The sequence below is a fragment of the Babjeviella inositovora genome (assembly GCF_001661335.1).
Source record: "Babjeviella inositovora NRRL Y-12698 unplaced genomic scaffold BABINscaffold_5, whole genome shotgun sequence".
Lineage (NCBI taxonomy): Eukaryota > Fungi > Ascomycota > Pichiomycetes > Serinales > Babjeviella > Babjeviella inositovora.
The window spans coordinates 631690-648340 of NW_017566842.1; the positions used below are offsets into that span (position 1 = coordinate 631690).

Here is a 16651-nt window from a genome sequence, read left to right on the forward strand (position 1 = left end):
AGAACTGCACGTGATGCAAACTTGGCCACCCATACAATCGCTGGCTCTCGAACGCGTCAAGCCAAATCTGGCCGGTTTCGCGGTTTTCGTGGTGGAATTTGGTCCTTACGTTAGCGTAGCAAAGCCTCAGTCTTTAAGATAGGGTGGCTCCAATTTCACACAGCGTCATATCACTCTGAGATCAGTAAAACGCCAACCAACTGAAATATACCTGCATCAAACCAGTTGTATCTAGGAAGCCCTACACGAGAGATTTATATACAAGGTGTTTCCATGTCGTACCAGTACAACCAACAGCCTAACCAGCGAGCCAATTTGGCTCAACCACAGCCCCAATACGGCCACAACCCTAATCAATTCATAGACCAATCACAGCAACAATTCTATCCCAACCAACAACAGAATCAGCCACAGCCACAGCAGCAACAACAAGGCCTCCCTGGAAACCCGCAGTTCAGCAACTTCTTCAATGACCCTGCGGCTTCCATGGGGATGCAATTCACCCAGTCCGCCTTCCAGTCCTCCAACCAGTACATCTCCTCCAACTTTAACCTGTACATTGCCCGCTCGCACCTTGAGTCCTACTTCAAAATCTCCACCAACTACGTGTTGCGCAAGATCTTCCTTGTGTTGTTCCCTTACAGACACAAGTCGTGGTCCAGAGCTGTCGAGACATCCTCGTCCAATGACCAGTCAACCGCCGCCTTTGCCCCTCCACTAACCGACACAAATGCCCCAGACTTGTATATCCCGTTGATGGGGTTTGTGACGTACGTTTTATTCGGCGCTGTCACCGCTGGGGCCAGGGGTAAGTTTCACCCGGAGATTTTGGGCTACAATGCCACCTCCACGTTGGCTTTTGCGGTTATTGACTTGCTTCTCTTGAAATTGGGGATCTACTTGCTCGCTGATCCTTCGAGCAGCACCCCTGGTGTGACGTACGGCGCCTTGTGGGACTTGGTGGCTTTGACAAACTACAAGTACGTCAGTCTCATTGCCATCAGCATTTTGCACAAGGTTTTGGGCTTGGACAACAAGTTCTTTGCCAAATGGGCCGTTTTTGGGATCGTGTTTGTTGGCTGGGCCTTGTTCTTGTTGAGGTCTTTGAGAGATGTCGTTTTGCCACCTTCGTCTACCGGAGCCACTATGTACGGCAATGGCTTTGGCAACAGCAGTAGCAAGGGCCGCAAGGTGAAGGTGCAGTTCTTGTTTGTTTACTGTTTCGTCGGCGAGTTTTTCATCTTCTGGTTCTTATGTTAGAGACCCTGGAACTAAGCTATTGCTCGCAGGCTTTTGCTCAGAAAGCTTATGACTGGATGCCGTGGCCTTTCTACGGAAATTAGTTTAACTCATGTATGCCTTCAGATTATTGTAGATATCGGAACAGCTCCGGAAAGATACAGTCATAAAACCAACCTGTGTGGCATAGGGAGTTTTTTTTTATCAAAACATTATGGGGCTTGTGCTTGTATCTAGTATTTTGCCGGAACCAGTCCTGTCGGCCGCAGAGTGAAAAGTCGTGCGCCGCAGCCTCCACTGAGAAAGCCCTGACGGGATCGCCGTACTCAATTTTCACTTTTTTCCTCTAAAATTTTCCTCTCATCTTTCTGCCGGTACTATTTAAACACGTCCAATCTTGTGTGTTCCTCTTGGACATTAACTTCCATCCCTACTGTGTTCCAGGTCATGGATACGTTCCCTGCTCCAGAGAGTAAGTATTTCCGAATGGCCAAGAACCTTGAGATACAGAACCAATGATTTAAGTGATGATAATGAGCCCCAGAGGCTCTATATATTTATATAAACCCAGCTCTTCGATATTTATGTTTCATGAGAAGAAAGTCCTAGATATCTGATTTTAACCTCATTGGTTTTGTTTCCACTCCCTTGGCGTTCAAACGTCAGCAACCAGTTACTAACCATGGTATAGACAATTTTATCTGGGAACGGCAGACGGATTCTATATAGTTCCAATCCACGAATATCAAACACTCTTGTAGATGGCTTTGGTGGCCTGGGGTAGCGGTTTATACGAAATCTTGTAGGGAGGAGACGGTGAAGCGATAATACGGTAACTAATGCCAACAGAAGGAATTAAACTTTGCGTGCTCTATCTGATACTCTATGCATACGACTCAAATCTATATCTCTTTATTATACAACTAAACGCCGCTAGTGCAAAACCCGGAGTGGTCTAGACCTTCCTCTGGTTGGTTCCATTTTAGGGTTCCAGTTCTTGTCTAGATAGTTTCTAGCCACTTCCTCGGGGCTCTCATCGCCCTTTCCTTCCCTGGACATCATCTGGACATCGTGCATCTCTGTGAACTCGTATGTAGCAGCATACTCCTCTAACCAGCGCTTATTGAAAGCTAACATTCTCGGCAAGTCTGCCTCGTTGAGCTGGGAAGAACTCTCTTTCTGACGGGCGTCGCCCTCTGGGAACTGCCCGTTGTACTTCTCCAAGTACGTTGTGACATCCGTCTCAGGGACCCACAAGTGCACTAACGGCAAGTAAACATGACTCTCGAAGTGCATGCTCTCCATTCCACCTTTGTACTCCACCTCGAGAATCTCCCAGAACTTGTGGGGGACGTAGGCCGGGGCGCCGTTCATCAGAGTAAGTGAGAGCGGAGACAACTCGTTGAGGCTGGCAAAGTGGTGGTTGCGACAGTTGTACACCTTGAGCTGGGTGTTCTGGGCCGAGTAATTGATGTTTGCGCTCACAATATTCTTCGCACTCTGGCCGTCAGCCAGATTTTGGTCATCTTTCTTTCCCGGGTCTTCCTTCGAACTCTGGCCGTCAGCTATATCTTGGTCATCTCTCTTTTCCGGGTCTTCTTTCGCACTCTGACCGTTAGCCAGATCCTGGTCATCTGTATTTTCCGGGTTTTCCTTCGCCTTGGTATACCTCTCTGGGGCTCTTACCCCGGAGACCGAGAGAGCCATCACATCAACGTAGACCCCGCTCTTGGTGTCAATAAATCTCGCGTCAATCTTGTTATTGGCGTTATCGCGTTCTCTCGTCTGAATGTATCCGCCCACTTCAAACAAGTAGACATCTCCATTGTGGCAGATGAGCGTGTTATTAAAGCGGTGCGCAAGGTCATACAAGGTCGCAACCGGAACTTGGACATCGAGATCGCTGTCCCACGGAAACACAAGTCCGTTCCAGTACCACGCAAGCAAAGACCCGGATGCGAGCCACGAGTGGAACTCGTACACCTGGGCAAAGTGGAGCCAGGCGGTGATCAAGCCATGGACAAGGGCTGGGGTATGGGTGGCCGAGAGGGGCAAGGTGCGCTCTGCGTTGAAGAATCTCCAGTCGTACATGCTCGAGTCCAACTGGGTGTGCTCCAACTGCGGCAGGTTAAAGTGCCTGGGCTGGTCAACCGCTGGTTTGGTCTCGAGAAACCTCTTGAATCGAGCAGTCTTGACCAGCTCATATTCGCCTTGCGTTTCCTCCAACGTCTTTAACTCCTGCTCGGCGTCGAATTGGAACATGTCCTCCAGAAGTTCCTTCTCCAATAAAAGCTCTGGGGCAACCTTCAGAGCCGGAACACCTGATTGAAATAAACCCATGGCTCTCGCGGAGTCCACGGTGTATTGCTTGGTACTGACATACTCCTCGATCAAACCGTTCTGGGTAAGCATCAACTTCTGCGATTGCTCCTGCTTTACGGGGACCTCGTACGCCAGGTTTTCTACAAGAAAGATGAGAGAAACCGGAGGTGGAGCGAAGGAAAAGAGGTAGGATTTCCCATACATGGTGCTCAAGCCGAGCCCACCGGCGTTCCCAGGGGAGGAAACGTGGAAACCGGGGGAAAGAACCTCGCTTCCTCGTTCACCAACGACCCCCTTCTTGACGTAATCAAGCACCGAGTGGAAGAGTCCACGGCCATCGTTGGCCACAAACTTGGAGTAGCCTTCATCATTCATACAGAATACAGGTAGCACACTGTCATGTTCAGTCTCATCGCTGTCCACCCTAAAGTCATTCTCCGCTTCGCGCACGGGTCCGAAGGGGCGGTGTACAAGGTCTAAGCGATCCACGTGGCGGCGAAGGGCACCATTGCTGGCAATATCTGCACACAGAGGCTTCTCTTTCGCTGACAGTAGGAGGGAGTTGGTGAAAATGTCCCCCATATCCACCCAATCCACCCAGTGGAACGGCACAGTGATGTCTGATAGGGTCATCTCCGGGGCCTGGGTGATTGCATTGACGATATGGTGGAGGTACACGCCTAGAGTGAAATGAATGTTGTGTTCCAAAAGCTGAGGGTTTGGAGCAGATGCGTCGAAGTACGCGCTTGGAATCAGCACCTGACGGTTCGGGTTGTGGCGGACTAGCGTTTCGAGGTGGTTAGACTTGGTTTCGAGGAGCAAATCTAGGCTTATTGGTTCACGGGATTTACCGAATATCCTAAGGGCATACAGGTCCTTTTGGCTGTTAAAGGGGACATTGGGAATGTCTTTTGAGAAAAGGGAAGCGTATGTGAGTGCTGTGATGGTTAAGAAGGTGAGTAGAGCCACAACCACCCGTCTGCGTCTTATGCGGGGCACGCGGAATGGGGATTGTTTCATAGAGCTTTAGGCTGTCAACTTTGGGTCCCGTCGTGAAATGTGAGCCAGAGATAGGGAATAGACAGAAAGCTCTCTGACATATCCCGTAAAGTTTATTTTCAGGTAGGTAAATCTCCGAGAAAGAGCGCATAATGGTTGGAGACATCTACCCACGTATAATTTTTCCGTGCCGTACAGCTCGTGTGCCCAGCTTTTCGCCCAGGAAACGCGTCAATGCAGGTGATGCCAAGCCTCAGAAGAAGGCGCTTCATTGGTACGGCCTTAATTTCCTGATGAACTAATTGAGGTGATTTTCTATTCGGAGTATCGCGAGGCCAAACATTTCCGTAAGGTTGAAGGGGATGTGGGAAGGGTAGCATGTGAGTTCACTTGCAGGTGTTTCCGCGGCACCGTCCCCGAAGGTGCGTCTAGATCTCTGTCTAAGGTGTATGCCACCCAAGGCCAGAGCTTTGGAATCGTATTAGGGCATCGTGGAAGCGATACCACCGGGCATTGGTAATAGAACTGAATACACATATATAGAGTACTTTATTAGAATAATTTACAGACAATGAGAGTAGGTACTGTGACCGTTATACAGGGTGGTCTGCCTGTGATAGACCCTATCTCCTTTCTATGGCTCAACCCCACTGCAGAATATACACTGCACGTTATCTAAGCGCACTCCCTGCACTGAGCCGCTCCAGGGCACCAAACTTTTCATATCATTCGAAGCTTAATACCACCTTAGCAAATTACCTCAACAAGGCCTATTCTCTTATTTCTAAAACAACTTATGACGGTCCCAGCGCCTTTTCTCCCCGTGAGTAATTCGCGCGTGCCTATTGGCTCGATACCGCACGCGGGTCTGAGTCAACCCAATTTCCCGCACGTGACATGCATTAATTATTGAGCCACCCAGGATTTTTCACTGGACAGGCATGATCTTTCATGAAAGCAATAACGAACACTGCTTTCCATAAGAGGACAACCACAATTATATAGACACTCGTCGGGAATATCCATTACATCATAGATTCACACACATGTCCACATTATCCAGAATGAGGCTCGGGCCATGCGTGAGAGCGCTTCGCATGCGAGCCGCGCCAGTACGCGCGTTCGGCACGCCACGTGCCCGCGCCCTTACCAGAGCTTTTTCCACGAGCCCCGCGGCGCGTGAAACACCGTTCTCCCAGCTTCCAGAAGAAGCCCGGGAGATTCTCTCCGAGGAGCGGGCGGCAGATGAAGTTGATGTGGTGATCGTGGGCGGTGGCCCAGCGGGGCTCGCTACGGCCATCAAGCTCAAGCAGCTCGATGCGGAACATGGTTCTGGCGAACTCCGGGTAGTGGTTCTTGAAAAGGCATCGGATATGGGGCTTCACACCGTTTCCGGGGCCGTTTTGGAGCCTAGGGCACTCTGCGAGTTGTTTCCTGATAGTGAGCACTACGCCGAGGGCCACGAAATTCCGTTGCCACAGGACCTTGCGACATTGGTCACCACTGACTCCATGAAGTTCCTCACGGCTACGGGCAGTATCCCGTTACCCCACCCGCCACAGATGGTGAACAAAGGCAAAAACTACATTGTATCGTTGAACCAGGTGGTCAAGTACTTGGCTGAGCAGGCCGAAGAGCTTGGGGTGGAGGTGTATCCAGGCATTGCGGTGGACGAGTTGCTTGTCGAAGAGGATGCGGTAAGAGGAGTGGCTACTCGGGACATGGGAATCGCCAAGGATTTATCTCCCAAAGACTCCTACGAACGTGGTATGGAGTTCCATGCCAAGATGACCGTGCTCGCCGAAGGATGTCACGGGTCTTTGACCAAGAAGGCCATTTCAAAGTTTGCTCTTCGGGGAAAGAACAACCAAACGTACGGCTTGGGGATCAAAGAGGTCTGGGAGGTGGCACCGGAGAAGTTCAACAAAGGGTTCGTGGGCCATACCATGGGGTACCCATTGTCCACCGACGTGTACGGCGGGGGGTTCCAGTACCACTTCGGTGATGGGCTAGTGGCTGTCGGGATCGTTGTTGGTCTTGACTACGCCAATCCGTGGATTTCTCCCTACCAGGAGTTTCAGAAGATGAAGCACCATCCGTTCTACAAGGACACGCTTACCGGTGGTAAGTGCATCTCCTACGGTGCCAGGGCCTTGAACGAGGGGGGGTGGCAGTCGGTCCCGAGGTTGCACTTCCCCGGCGGGGTGCTCGTTGGATGTAGCGCCGGCTTTATGAACGTGCCAAAGATCAAGGGAACCCACACAGCGATGAAGTCGGGAATGTTGGCAGCCGAAACCATCTTTGAGGCTCTTCAGGAAGCGGAAGAGAGCGAAGAAGGCATTTTGTCGCCAATCAACTTGGAGGCCTACCAGAAAGCCTACGAGGGGTCCTGGATCCATGAGGAGTTGTATGGGGTTAGGAACGTCCGCCCTTCTTTCAACTCCCCATTGACATTGTTTGGGGGGATGGCCTACTCCGGGTTGACCACTATGATCACCAAGGGCAAGGAAAGCTGGACGTTTGACCACCACAAGTCCGATGCCTCATGTACTAAACCAGCGGATCAGTTCACCAAAATCGATTATCCGAAGCCGGACGGTGTCATCTCCTTCGATATCTTGACCAGTGTCTCGCGTACAGGTACATACCACGACGACGATGAGCCGTGCCATTTGCGTCTTACCGTGCCGGGGAAGGAGGCCAAGGAGACGGTGAACGATGAAGAGACGTTGAGAAAGCACGCTGAAAAGTCGTATCCGCGGTTTAAGGGCGTGGAGCAGAGGTTTTGTCCCGCGGGGGTGTACGAGTACGTGGAGAGCAAGGATGTGAAGGACGAAAAGGCCGGCGGGGTCAAGTTCCAGATCAACTCCCAGAACTGTATTCATTGCAAGACGTGTGATATCAAGGTTCCAGACCAGGATATTGACTGGACGGTGCCAGAGGGTGGTGATGGTCCGAAGTATGTCATGACATAGGGAGCGTGATCCGACAGCGCCAAATGTATGCCTATGTTGACTCTATGGGTATTAAGCTCGTTATTTATTTCAGAAATATTTCTGCCAGTAGATTCATGTTTAGCTCGATTGTAATGTATACAGGGTCTAAGCGGTGAGCGTAGCTCCACCACGGCGCTGACAGATGTGTAACGATGGTCGGATTATGCCCCCTTGGATCAATCAGCGTTTTTTTTTTTGCTAGCCATGACTCTATTCCTCCCCTGAAAACATCTATATAACTACCCATTGTCTGGGCATTTGACGAGAGGCATCGAAGGCGTAGGCCATTCTGGTATCAGCTAAATCACCATGTGTCTTCACCAGCACCATCCACTACAGTAGGGATCGAAATAAAAAGGTAGATTAAATAGTAAAGCAATATAGGTACAAAGGAAGAAGAAACATCATCATCACAACAACAACGGCTCCGTTTTATCGATTCCACGATCTCACAGCTTCAAAACATCGGCTTTAGCCAGCGCAAGACTTACTCTTGGTTTTCTGGGCAGTCACGGGAGATGTGACCGGCCTGGGCACACTTGTAACAAGTCTTACCGGCAGATGGGGAGGCAGATGGGGATGGGCACTCCTTGGAGATGTGACCAGTCTTACCACAAGCGTAGCACTTGGTGATAGAAGCACCTGGGGCGGCCTGGCAGTCACGCGCAAAGTGGTTTGGACCACCGCACTTGTAGCAAGTGGTAGCCTTACCACCTCTGGCGGCTCTCGCTGGCCTGACCGGGGCGTCACCTTCGCCAGCACTGGAGCAGTTTCTGGAGATGTGGCCAAACTGACCACAGGTGTAGCACTTGGCACCTTCTCTGGTGGAGGCGACTGGAGCAGAGGTACAGTCAGCCTTAATGTGGCCAACCTCACCACAGTTGTAGCACTTGGCGCCAACGGCGTTAGTGGATGGCGGAGCGGTACAGTCGGACTTGACGTGGCCAACTTCACCACAGTTGTAGCATTGCTTCTGGGTGGTTTGCTTTGGCTCTGGGCAAGCGGTGGACTCGTGGCCGGCCTGGCGACAGTTGTAGCACAATCTTTCGGATTGTGGGCAGACTTCGGCGAGGTGACCGACTTCACCGCACTTGAAACAGGTTCTTGGGAAAGCAGCAGACATTTTTGAATATAGTGAGTATAGAGAAGCAAAAAAAAAGCAAGAAAGCAGAAAAGTATGCGACGCCGCCTATTTTTATGTCACCTGAAAAGTTTTCTCCCACTGCCGCGAAAAACGAAAAACTCGAGATTCATAGGTGTTACCCGTTTGAGGAGGACACGTATTAAACGAGGAGGCGAGAGGGGTGCAGATCCCGGAGCCAAGAATGGTAATGGGGTTTCTCATTAAATGGAAAGCTGTCCATTTTGAAGAATACTAAATCCAGGGAAATAATCGAGTTTGCCCTTTCATTTGGGGGGTATTTTAAGAGGGCGATTGGTGAGGCGGCGATTCCGCGTCCATACCTAGCGCGCTCAGACTAGCCGGTTAGGTCACGCCGGTGAGGCTAGTCCTGGGCCGAGGGTTTAATGCGGCCGTAAGTAGTCATCAGTGGGAAACTTGACTGCTTAGCCGTAACGTTTGAGTTTCTAGATTTCCCAATTTTATCAATCAAGGGCAAAAAAATCGCTGGGTGCTTGAACACAGCCATAGGTCCCCGTAGGGTTCTCTCAGTGGATAAGGGCATATATGGAATTTCGAAACCCCGAAAGTAAGCAAGTCGACAGCTTTGTGAAGGGAAAGCGTGCAGATTTATATATCCTTCGAAGGGGCGCATGGTAGCACGCTAACCCTTCGGGTGTGGGATCCGAATTTCCAGTTTTAGGCGACATTGACACCTTGGCAGTTTTGGAGTCAAGTATAGCGGGGTATATACTGAAATAGAACAGGGTATATATTGAAATAGAACAGGGTATGCATTAAAATATGATACATATGATTGGTAAGGCAGCGTGATAGCGTAGACTCAAACTCCAGGAATAAAGCAATGGGTTAAGATCAGTGACTAACAAAAGCTTGGATGTATACCTGAGAAAGCACATATAGAGATATAAGGGTTTGCATCAACTGCCTATAGATCCGATATAAATAGGCCTTATCAAACATCACACTATTGTCTGTATATATCGAATCACATTTCGAAAACACGAGGTGCTACGGAGTAGATTGAAGCTAGGTTAGGCACCATTTCCCCAATCACTCACGGTTTTATTTACAGTCCTAAAAATATCCAAACAGAAATAGATTAACGAAACTAAAGAAATACAAAGAATATACAGGGAAACACCGTCTTTAACGTTGCTGGCTTTGTTGTTGCTGGAAGAAGGCAGCCATCTGGTTAAAGTCCGGTGCCTGACCGCCGTTCATGGCAGCCATGGTCTGCATCATGGCAGCAAAGTCCGGCTGGGCCGGAGCCTGGTTCTGCATACCCGGCGCCACCATGCCTGGAGGGCCCTGTTGGTGCTGAGGACCGTTGTTGTTGCCCCACATGTTCGCCAATGGGTTGGCAGCACCCATCCCGGCCATGAAACCCGGCTGCTGCCCGCCACGGTAATCAGTGCTGACATAGCGTTCTTCTGGCTCGCCCGGCTTGTTGGACTTTGGCCCGTTTCTGGCCGAGTTGGTAGGCATCTTCTTGGAAATGGCCTTGGACGATACACCAGTCCCGATTTCGATATCTGGCTCGTCCATCACCATACCACTATCCAACGGAACGCCGTCGGTGCCACCCCATTCGGCCTTGACACACCACTTCTTATCGGCCTCGGTTAACATGGAAATCGGAATGATCGATACACCGTGCTGGTAGTCGCAGCACTCACGTGGCCCAAACCCAACCCCCCAACGGACACGGATAGGCAACTGGGAGGACTTGGAAAAGTCGTTGATCACAGACTCGGCCTCGGCACGCGAGTACACCTTGACAAACGCGTGCTTGCGCTCAGAGTTCAAGATGACTGATTGCACCTCACCGAACGGACGCAACACCGACATCAACTCGCGATCGTCCATGTACGACGGCACACCGCCGAGGAACAACGTTCTGGAGAACACCTTGATGGAGCCCGCAGGAAGGTTGTCGTAGGTGAGCTTCTTAGGACGGAAGTGCGGGTTGTCAGGGGTGTTTCTTTCACCCACAACGTGGCCCTGAGGCGGCTGGTCGAAGTTTCTGCCGCCTCTGGCACCGTTCCCGTAGTTTGGCGACTGGTTTCTGCCGAAACGTGAGGACGGTGAGCGCGATCTTCTCCTGTTGCCGTAGCCCGATTCGTAAGGGTTCAGGTTCTGGCCTTGGTGGTTCTGGCGCTGCTGGCCGCCGAAGCGCTCGTTTCTGCCGCGGTAGTTGTCATAGCCCCCCGGGCCATTTTGGTGCTGGCCCTGGAAGTCTTGGTTGCCTTGGAAGCCCTGGTTCGGAAAGCCCTGACTTGGGAAGCCCTGATTCTGGAAGCCTTGGTTCTGGAAACCTTGGTTGCCCTGGTTGAAGACCTGGTCCTGTGGCGGTAAGCTAATAGGAGCTGGCGCCGGAGCAGCGGGAGCGGACTCTTTCTGCATCTGCTGCAACATATTGAAGATGGCAGACGGGTCATCGGCGGTGGTGGCGGAGGAGGAGGCGGAGGAGGAGGAGTTTGCAGACAAAACGGTGTTAGGGTTGCTTGGCGACTTGCTCTTATCGGCCAAGTTGGCCAACGCAGCCAAGATGGATGCTGGGTCCTTGGCGGCAGCCGCTGGAGCCGGAGGCACAAACGGCTGCGCCGCAGGCACGGCTGGGGCTTCGGGCTTGACCAAGCTCGCCTTTGGGGAGCCCTTTGGAGTGGTGGTAGGGAAGTAGTTGGCTCTCAACTGGGCTACAAAAGACACTTCAAACGTGTTGGTCTTCTCCCAGATGTCGAGCAACTTGCCGACCTTGATTCTCTCGTCTTCGTCAACCATGAATTCTAAGGAGTCCTTCAAGAGCAGGTCCACGACCTGACTGATTTGGAACACACCCGCGGCAGCGGTGCCATCGGGAGCCGTTTCGCCGACGGTCTGGTTCTCCTGCTGGGCAGCAGTAGCGTAGGCGCGGAGAATCGAGTCGAGCACGTAGAGGGCGCCGAGCTTGTGGGTCGACGGGGTGGCCTTGCAATGGGCGTACAACTTGGAAACCATTTGGGATTCCATCTAGAGATGTTAGTATTGCTATAGATGGGAGGGGGTCGAGACGAGTGGGTTACGAATAGAAGTATCGGAAGACGAATAGACGGCAAGATACCGCAGGGAGCACTACGAATAGGCGGGCCAGTATCTATCCACAAATGTCTAGATCAAGCCTTTGGCCACTGCTAGTGAACAGAAATGAGGTTTAGAGACCAGGATGCACAGTTGTATCTAAACGGCATTGCCAGCCACTTGACAATTCTAGTTCAAGTGCAACCTTCTGCCGTTTCTGATTCTAGACTTGAAGCGCTGGGGCCCGTATCCTGTCTCGATCTCGTATTAAGCGATGGGTACAATTTAGGATGTTACCAGCCAAGACCTAGGTCCAGTCTTTTTACCGTCTATCTCGTTACCAGCTTCCGACGTGTAAGTCGGACATTATGTTAAGGATGCGTTAAGCACGGGTGGATACGATCAGGAATGCTCTGCGGTGTTATTTAGGGATTTAGCCAATTTACCGCAAGGATGTGGATGCTGTCATTTGGTCTTGTCGCGGTGCCATCCAGTCTGAGGAGCGTAGTCTAAGGAAAACTTGGGAGCCCAGGAATGGGGGTTCGTGGGATAAATTTATTACCGGCACCGAAACGTGGATCATTAAGCAGCAAACCGCGAGCGCCAGACCCGACGGCAGCTTCCGCTTGCTCTTAGAGCATATCCGATTATCCTTTGTATTTCATACCCCTTCACTCTATCTAGCCGTATATCTAACCCTTTCCGTAACCCACATGTCGACTCTTGGGTCGATTACATCAAAAAAGTACTTACTTCAACATTCTTGGAGGCCAACTCGGTCAACTTTCTAATTCTGGTCCCGGAGACACCAGGTGCCTTCACGGTAGGCAACTGTTTCAAGATGGTTTCGAATTCTTCGACGGCAGACATCTTGTGCGAGAATTTTACCTAGTTATGTATACAGTGATTATGTGACTTGTGTAAAAGTACGAAACAGTGAGGTAAGGTGGGATGTGATCTGTAGTGGGTTAAAATAATCCTGGGTGATTGATTTTACAAATAGGGCAGGTTCGGGAACAAGCGAGGTGTCCAGCCTAGGGGCTGTCTATTTATATCGCTTCTCTCACGGAGTCTGGCCACAAGCGCTCAAAATTTTGGGCTTGTGCCGGGTAACGGTGGTAATTTAGGAGAAGAGGCAAAGCACGTGATGTATGCTGCAGCTGCGTGTTTGGTGATTTGTGGTGAATGAGCGCAAGCCCCGAGCTAGGTTCTGAAAGTGGCATTCACGTGCAACTAAATTGGTCGAATAAAGTCATTGAAGGGTTTAGGGAAGAGTCCTTTTAAGCTTGTGTCGAGCATATGTATATTCAGCCTTCCACGAACCAGGAATTCTGCGATGGGTAACGAAAATAGGAATATAAGTGCATTGCGGTATCCTAGAGAGCTGACAAAAGTTTTGACGCATCCTTGAGTAGAGTCTAGACTAGGAGCGTTAAATTAAAGTACCTGTATAGGGTTTGCCCAGTAGATCTAGGGAGTATCCCCTACATTAGAGGGCTAGAACGACGAAATGGCGGTTTACACAATTTTGGAAGGGGGGGATATCACGAAGCAGATATATCGGCGGCATTAATATTATGTTTGATCACTCTATAGTCTTTCATCTCACCATCAAGCCTCCCAGGGTCGGCATACAGGTAAATATTGAAACTCACATTTGTTTCCTTCCAATAACTTGCATGGGGTATACGTAACGGATCTATCACATAGTATCTAGTAGGTTCGTTCTCAACCCTGAGAATCGGTAATGCCAGATTAATGTAACCCGGGATTGAGTATCACTGTACTTTGCAACACCCGAAATATATATTATGCTCAAATTTCGCCATTTCAAGACCGTGTGATTTTATCCGCCAACGAAGCCCCAAGGGTCCAGTGCGCTTTGGGAGACCCAGTTGGATGATAAAAAAAAAAAGTAACAAAGTACCATAACCGCTGGGCAGCCTGAACCCCCGGGTCTATTTATAAACATCAATTACTAATTTTTAAGCTATCCCTGACGTGAGTAAATCCAAACCCTATGGAACGCTCAACCGGTCGTGTACTACACGCCTTTCGATTTTTCAGACCCACATTTACGCACAACGTGAACTGGAAAATTTCACCAGTTTGGTGCATTTAACAAAATGTCAAGTTGCAGCTGGAACCGAGCCCTAAAACTAAGCTACGCTACCACCATGTTGTCGAAGCAATCCTTAAAGCTCATGGGTACGTATCTGAGATTCCACACCCGGTTCTGTGCCTTACACTCCGGATCAAGACTAATATAGTATAGCCGTCGGGCACAGAGCCTACTCTGCCGCACCAGCGCAGTTGGAAAACATCACCACTTCGATGATTGTGTCGCGCACCCCAATCATCACCCAGGAGATCCCGGAGTTTGACCAGCAATACCAGACCTACCAGTCCGAGTTGGAGAAGCGCTTGATGTGGACCTTCCCGAAGTTCTTCTACTTCAAGAAGGGAACCTTGGCCGAGCGTGCGTTCCGCAAATTACAGAGATACCCATCAGCCCCACAGCCGGGCGTCTATTTTCCGCACGGTAAGCCAGACATCAAGTTCGACAGAGACAGAAGACTCAAGCAGGATATTGTCTTGAGGGTTCCAGACGAGGTCAAGGTCAACGAGGCCGGTGAGACCATCACCACCTCTGAGGTTGACGACGAAACCATTGCGGCCTTTGTGCCAAACTCCCGTACCACCGAGGCTGACAGAACCAACGACGTGCTTTCGTTAGAGAGAAAGCTTTCCCGCACATTGTACTTGTTGGTCAAGGACCAGAGCAACACCAAGGGCTGGGCGTTTCCAGCGTTTCCGTTGGCCTCCAAGCAGCCATTGCACATCAACGCCGAGGTCGGTATAAAGACTTTGGGTGGTCCAAACATGAAGTTGTGGACCGTCTCCAACACCCCGTGCCAGTTGTTGAAGTTTTCCCAGGGTCAGTTGGCCGTGGAGTCCGCCGAAAACGTGACCCGAGAGTTCATGATCAAGGCCCACATCTTGGCCGGTGACTTCGAGGCTCCTGGTGTCACGCACGCCTGGTTGACCAAGGAGGAGATTAAGGAGAAGTGTGACGGTGCCTACTTTGAGCAGGTGGCGCACTTGTTGGCCGAAAACTAGGCATTAGCATACGAGGGTCTGCTCTCTCATGTAACATCGTGTATATAATATAAATTATCCCAAGCAGATGCACAGGGGTAGATGTGACCGCAGGATCAAGCCTACACGAAAATCGTGTCATCCTTGATGCCCTCGGAGGTAAAAAAAAAAAAAAGTGAAACTTTTTGAGAGATCTCAAAAAAGCTCTCTACTTCAAAACATATAGGTATGAAAACAAGTATTTTGGCGTCTCAGCCCATCAGCCCTCGATTTTGACGTGCGTCCACCGACTCCAAAACTTTCAAGACAGATGCAGCGTCAGTGTCTACTTGAGCAAAACGTTATCCCCAGCATTACACATCAGTCATTAAATTGCAAACATACCCACGGAACTACCTGTCAATTGATTTTCAGTAGATTGCCATCGTTACACGCACCGTTTTCTCAGCCTTTCAACTCATAGCGCTTGCATTTCCCCTCTGCTTTTTTTTTTGCATTACGCACATTCCGCTTAGCTTTAATTTCACCCCATGTCCACTGCCTTTTTCAGCAGCTTGAAAGCAACGCCGGTGAAGGACGCGGAGCTTCCGCTGCACGACCGCGGACGACTTGCAAAACCTTCGGGGATTGTGACGCTCTCATACAACGCAACGGGCTCGCGACTCCTTGTGACACGCACAGATCGGTCGCTCCGCGTGTGGCAGACTGCGGCAGACCGTGTACCAACCGCCGGCGCAACGATTGAAGCGACGCACGACAAACCCGCTGAGATGATCAGCTGGCACCCGGCACACGAGTTCACGTTTGCTACCATCGGGCTCGACGCAGACGTCAAGATCTGGGACTGCGCCACGCTGAAGAAGGACAAGGCGTTGCTCAAGACACTCCGGCTCGGATCCAGCAAGACTCGCCTCTTATTCGTCGCATACAGCGGCCTTGGGCGCTGGTTGGCGTGTGTCGACAAGGAGAACAACGTTTACTTGTTGGACACTACCCAAGGGTACCATGTGGCTGCACACTTCCAGATCAGACGGGATAATGTGTATTCTGTGGCGTGGTGTAATACCGATGACTATTTGTTTGTTGGGTTGGGGGATGGAAGTATTGCTATATACGAGGTGGAGGCCGCCGAAGGCGACGAAGGCGACGACGAGTCTTCGGAAGCCGTGGTGAAGCAAGAAGGCGGCGAAGCGGAGCCTAAAGACGTGGTGATGGAAGCGGAGACTAAGCCTGTAAGTGAAACTCAAGGAACCAGCAACGCTTCTGAAATAGCCGACAAGCACATTGTAACCACGCCCCTGGTGACTGTCTCCGTCACAGCGTACCTCCCCTCACAGAGATCTGCCGTGACGGCGCTCGCGTTCGATCCCAGAGGCACCTACCTTGCGTCTGGCTCGCAGGCAGGGGTGCTCACTCTCTTCCCGACAGACACGTTGATTCCGACTCATATCGTCACGGATTGCGATGAGCCAATCACCGACTTGGATACGTCCATGGAGGGCACGTTTGTGGCGGCCTGCTTCGAGAAAGAGCCTGTGCGGGTATACGAGACGAACGGTGGCTTGGTCCAAAAGTACGTGGTCCCGGAGAGCTCGGGGTGGAAGAGCTGGCTGCGCACGTGTTATGCGAAGGTCGCCTGGTGTCCCGCGCGGACAGAGTTTGCGTACGTGGGTGACGACGGGAAGCTGGCAGTGGTTATGAAGGGTGTTTTGGGGAAGGAGAAAAGGGAACACTAGTAAGGCAAGACCTGTGATACGAGAGCGGTAAAGATTTGTAGCACACCGAATATAGACGT

The 16651-nt window shown here is 50.9% G+C and overlaps 8 protein-coding genes across 8 annotated transcripts; 5 read left to right on the forward strand and 3 right to left on the reverse strand.

Moving 5' to 3' along the window:
- Window positions 1-336: 336 nt before the first annotated feature.
- Window positions 337-1254, forward strand: BABINDRAFT_22519 (protein transporter YIF1; the record flags this gene model as incomplete). The annotated part of the gene is made up of 1 exon (XM_019131289.1): window positions 337-1254. A coding segment is annotated over one exon (918 nt), but the record flags the coding sequence as incomplete, so codon positions are not given.
- Window positions 1255-2131: 877 nt separating this feature from the next.
- Window positions 2132-4741, reverse strand: BABINDRAFT_161302 (uncharacterized protein). The gene has a single exon (XM_019128734.1). It carries the CDS (start codon window positions 4579-4581, stop codon window positions 2173-2175), a length of 2409 nt encoding a protein of 802 aa, XP_018985679.1. The 5' UTR covers window positions 4582-4741; the 3' UTR covers window positions 2132-2172.
- Window positions 4742-5146: 405 nt separating this feature from the next.
- BABINDRAFT_132484 (uncharacterized protein) lies at window positions 5147-5499 on the forward strand. The gene has a single exon (XM_019127061.1). The coding sequence runs from the start codon at window positions 5197-5199 to the stop codon at window positions 5389-5391; it is 195 nt and encodes a 64-aa protein (XP_018985680.1). The 5' UTR covers window positions 5147-5196; the 3' UTR covers window positions 5392-5499.
- A 17-nt stretch (window positions 5500-5516) lies between these two features.
- BABINDRAFT_161303 (putative electron-transferring-flavoprotein dehydrogenase) lies at window positions 5517-7866 on the forward strand. Its single transcript, XM_019128735.1, has one exon. The coding sequence runs from the start codon at window positions 5625-5627 to the stop codon at window positions 7533-7535; it is 1911 nt and encodes a 636-aa protein (XP_018985681.1). The 5' UTR covers window positions 5517-5624; the 3' UTR covers window positions 7536-7866.
- Window positions 7867-7906: 40 nt separating this feature from the next.
- On the reverse strand, window positions 7907-8679 carry BABINDRAFT_48769 (uncharacterized protein; the record flags this gene model as incomplete). The annotated part of the gene is made up of 2 exons (XM_019132141.1): window positions 7907-8390; window positions 8484-8679. Coding segments are annotated over 2 exons (559 nt in total), but the record flags the coding sequence as incomplete, so codon positions are not given.
- Window positions 8680-9846: 1167 nt separating this feature from the next.
- Window positions 9847-12627, reverse strand: BABINDRAFT_171283 (Nrd1 complex RNA-binding subunit; the record flags this gene model as incomplete). Its single annotated transcript, XM_019130802.1, has 3 exons — window positions 9847-10730; window positions 11016-11709; window positions 12511-12627. The coding sequence occupies 3 exons, from the start codon at window positions 12625-12627 to the stop codon at window positions 9847-9849; spliced, it is 1695 nt and encodes a 564-aa protein (XP_018985683.1).
- A 1464-nt stretch (window positions 12628-14091) lies between these two features.
- Window positions 14092-14877, forward strand: BABINDRAFT_171284 (mitochondrial 54S ribosomal protein mL46; the record flags this gene model as incomplete). Its single annotated transcript, XM_019130803.1, has 1 exon — window positions 14092-14877. The coding sequence occupies one exon, from the start codon at window positions 14092-14094 to the stop codon at window positions 14875-14877; it is 786 nt and encodes a 261-aa protein (XP_018985684.1).
- A 335-nt stretch (window positions 14878-15212) lies between these two features.
- Window positions 15213-16609, forward strand: BABINDRAFT_161307 (uncharacterized protein). Its single transcript, XM_019128736.1, has one exon. The coding sequence runs from the start codon at window positions 15387-15389 to the stop codon at window positions 16590-16592; it is 1206 nt and encodes a 401-aa protein (XP_018985685.1). The 5' UTR covers window positions 15213-15386; the 3' UTR covers window positions 16593-16609.
- The last annotated feature ends 42 nt before the right edge of the window (window positions 16610-16651 follow it).

Coding starts and splice junctions, on each gene's coding strand:
- BABINDRAFT_161302 (XM_019128734.1), bottom strand. CDS start 4,581: ATGAAACAATCCCCATTCCGCGTGCCCCGCATAAGACGCAGACGGGTG.
- BABINDRAFT_132484 (XM_019127061.1), top strand. CDS start 5,197: ATGGCTCAACCCCACTGCAGAATATACACTGCACGTTATCTAAGCGCA.
- BABINDRAFT_161303 (XM_019128735.1), top strand. CDS start 5,625: ATGAGGCTCGGGCCATGCGTGAGAGCGCTTCGCATGCGAGCCGCGCCA.
- BABINDRAFT_161307 (XM_019128736.1), top strand. CDS start 15,387: ATGTCCACTGCCTTTTTCAGCAGCTTGAAAGCAACGCCGGTGAAGGAC.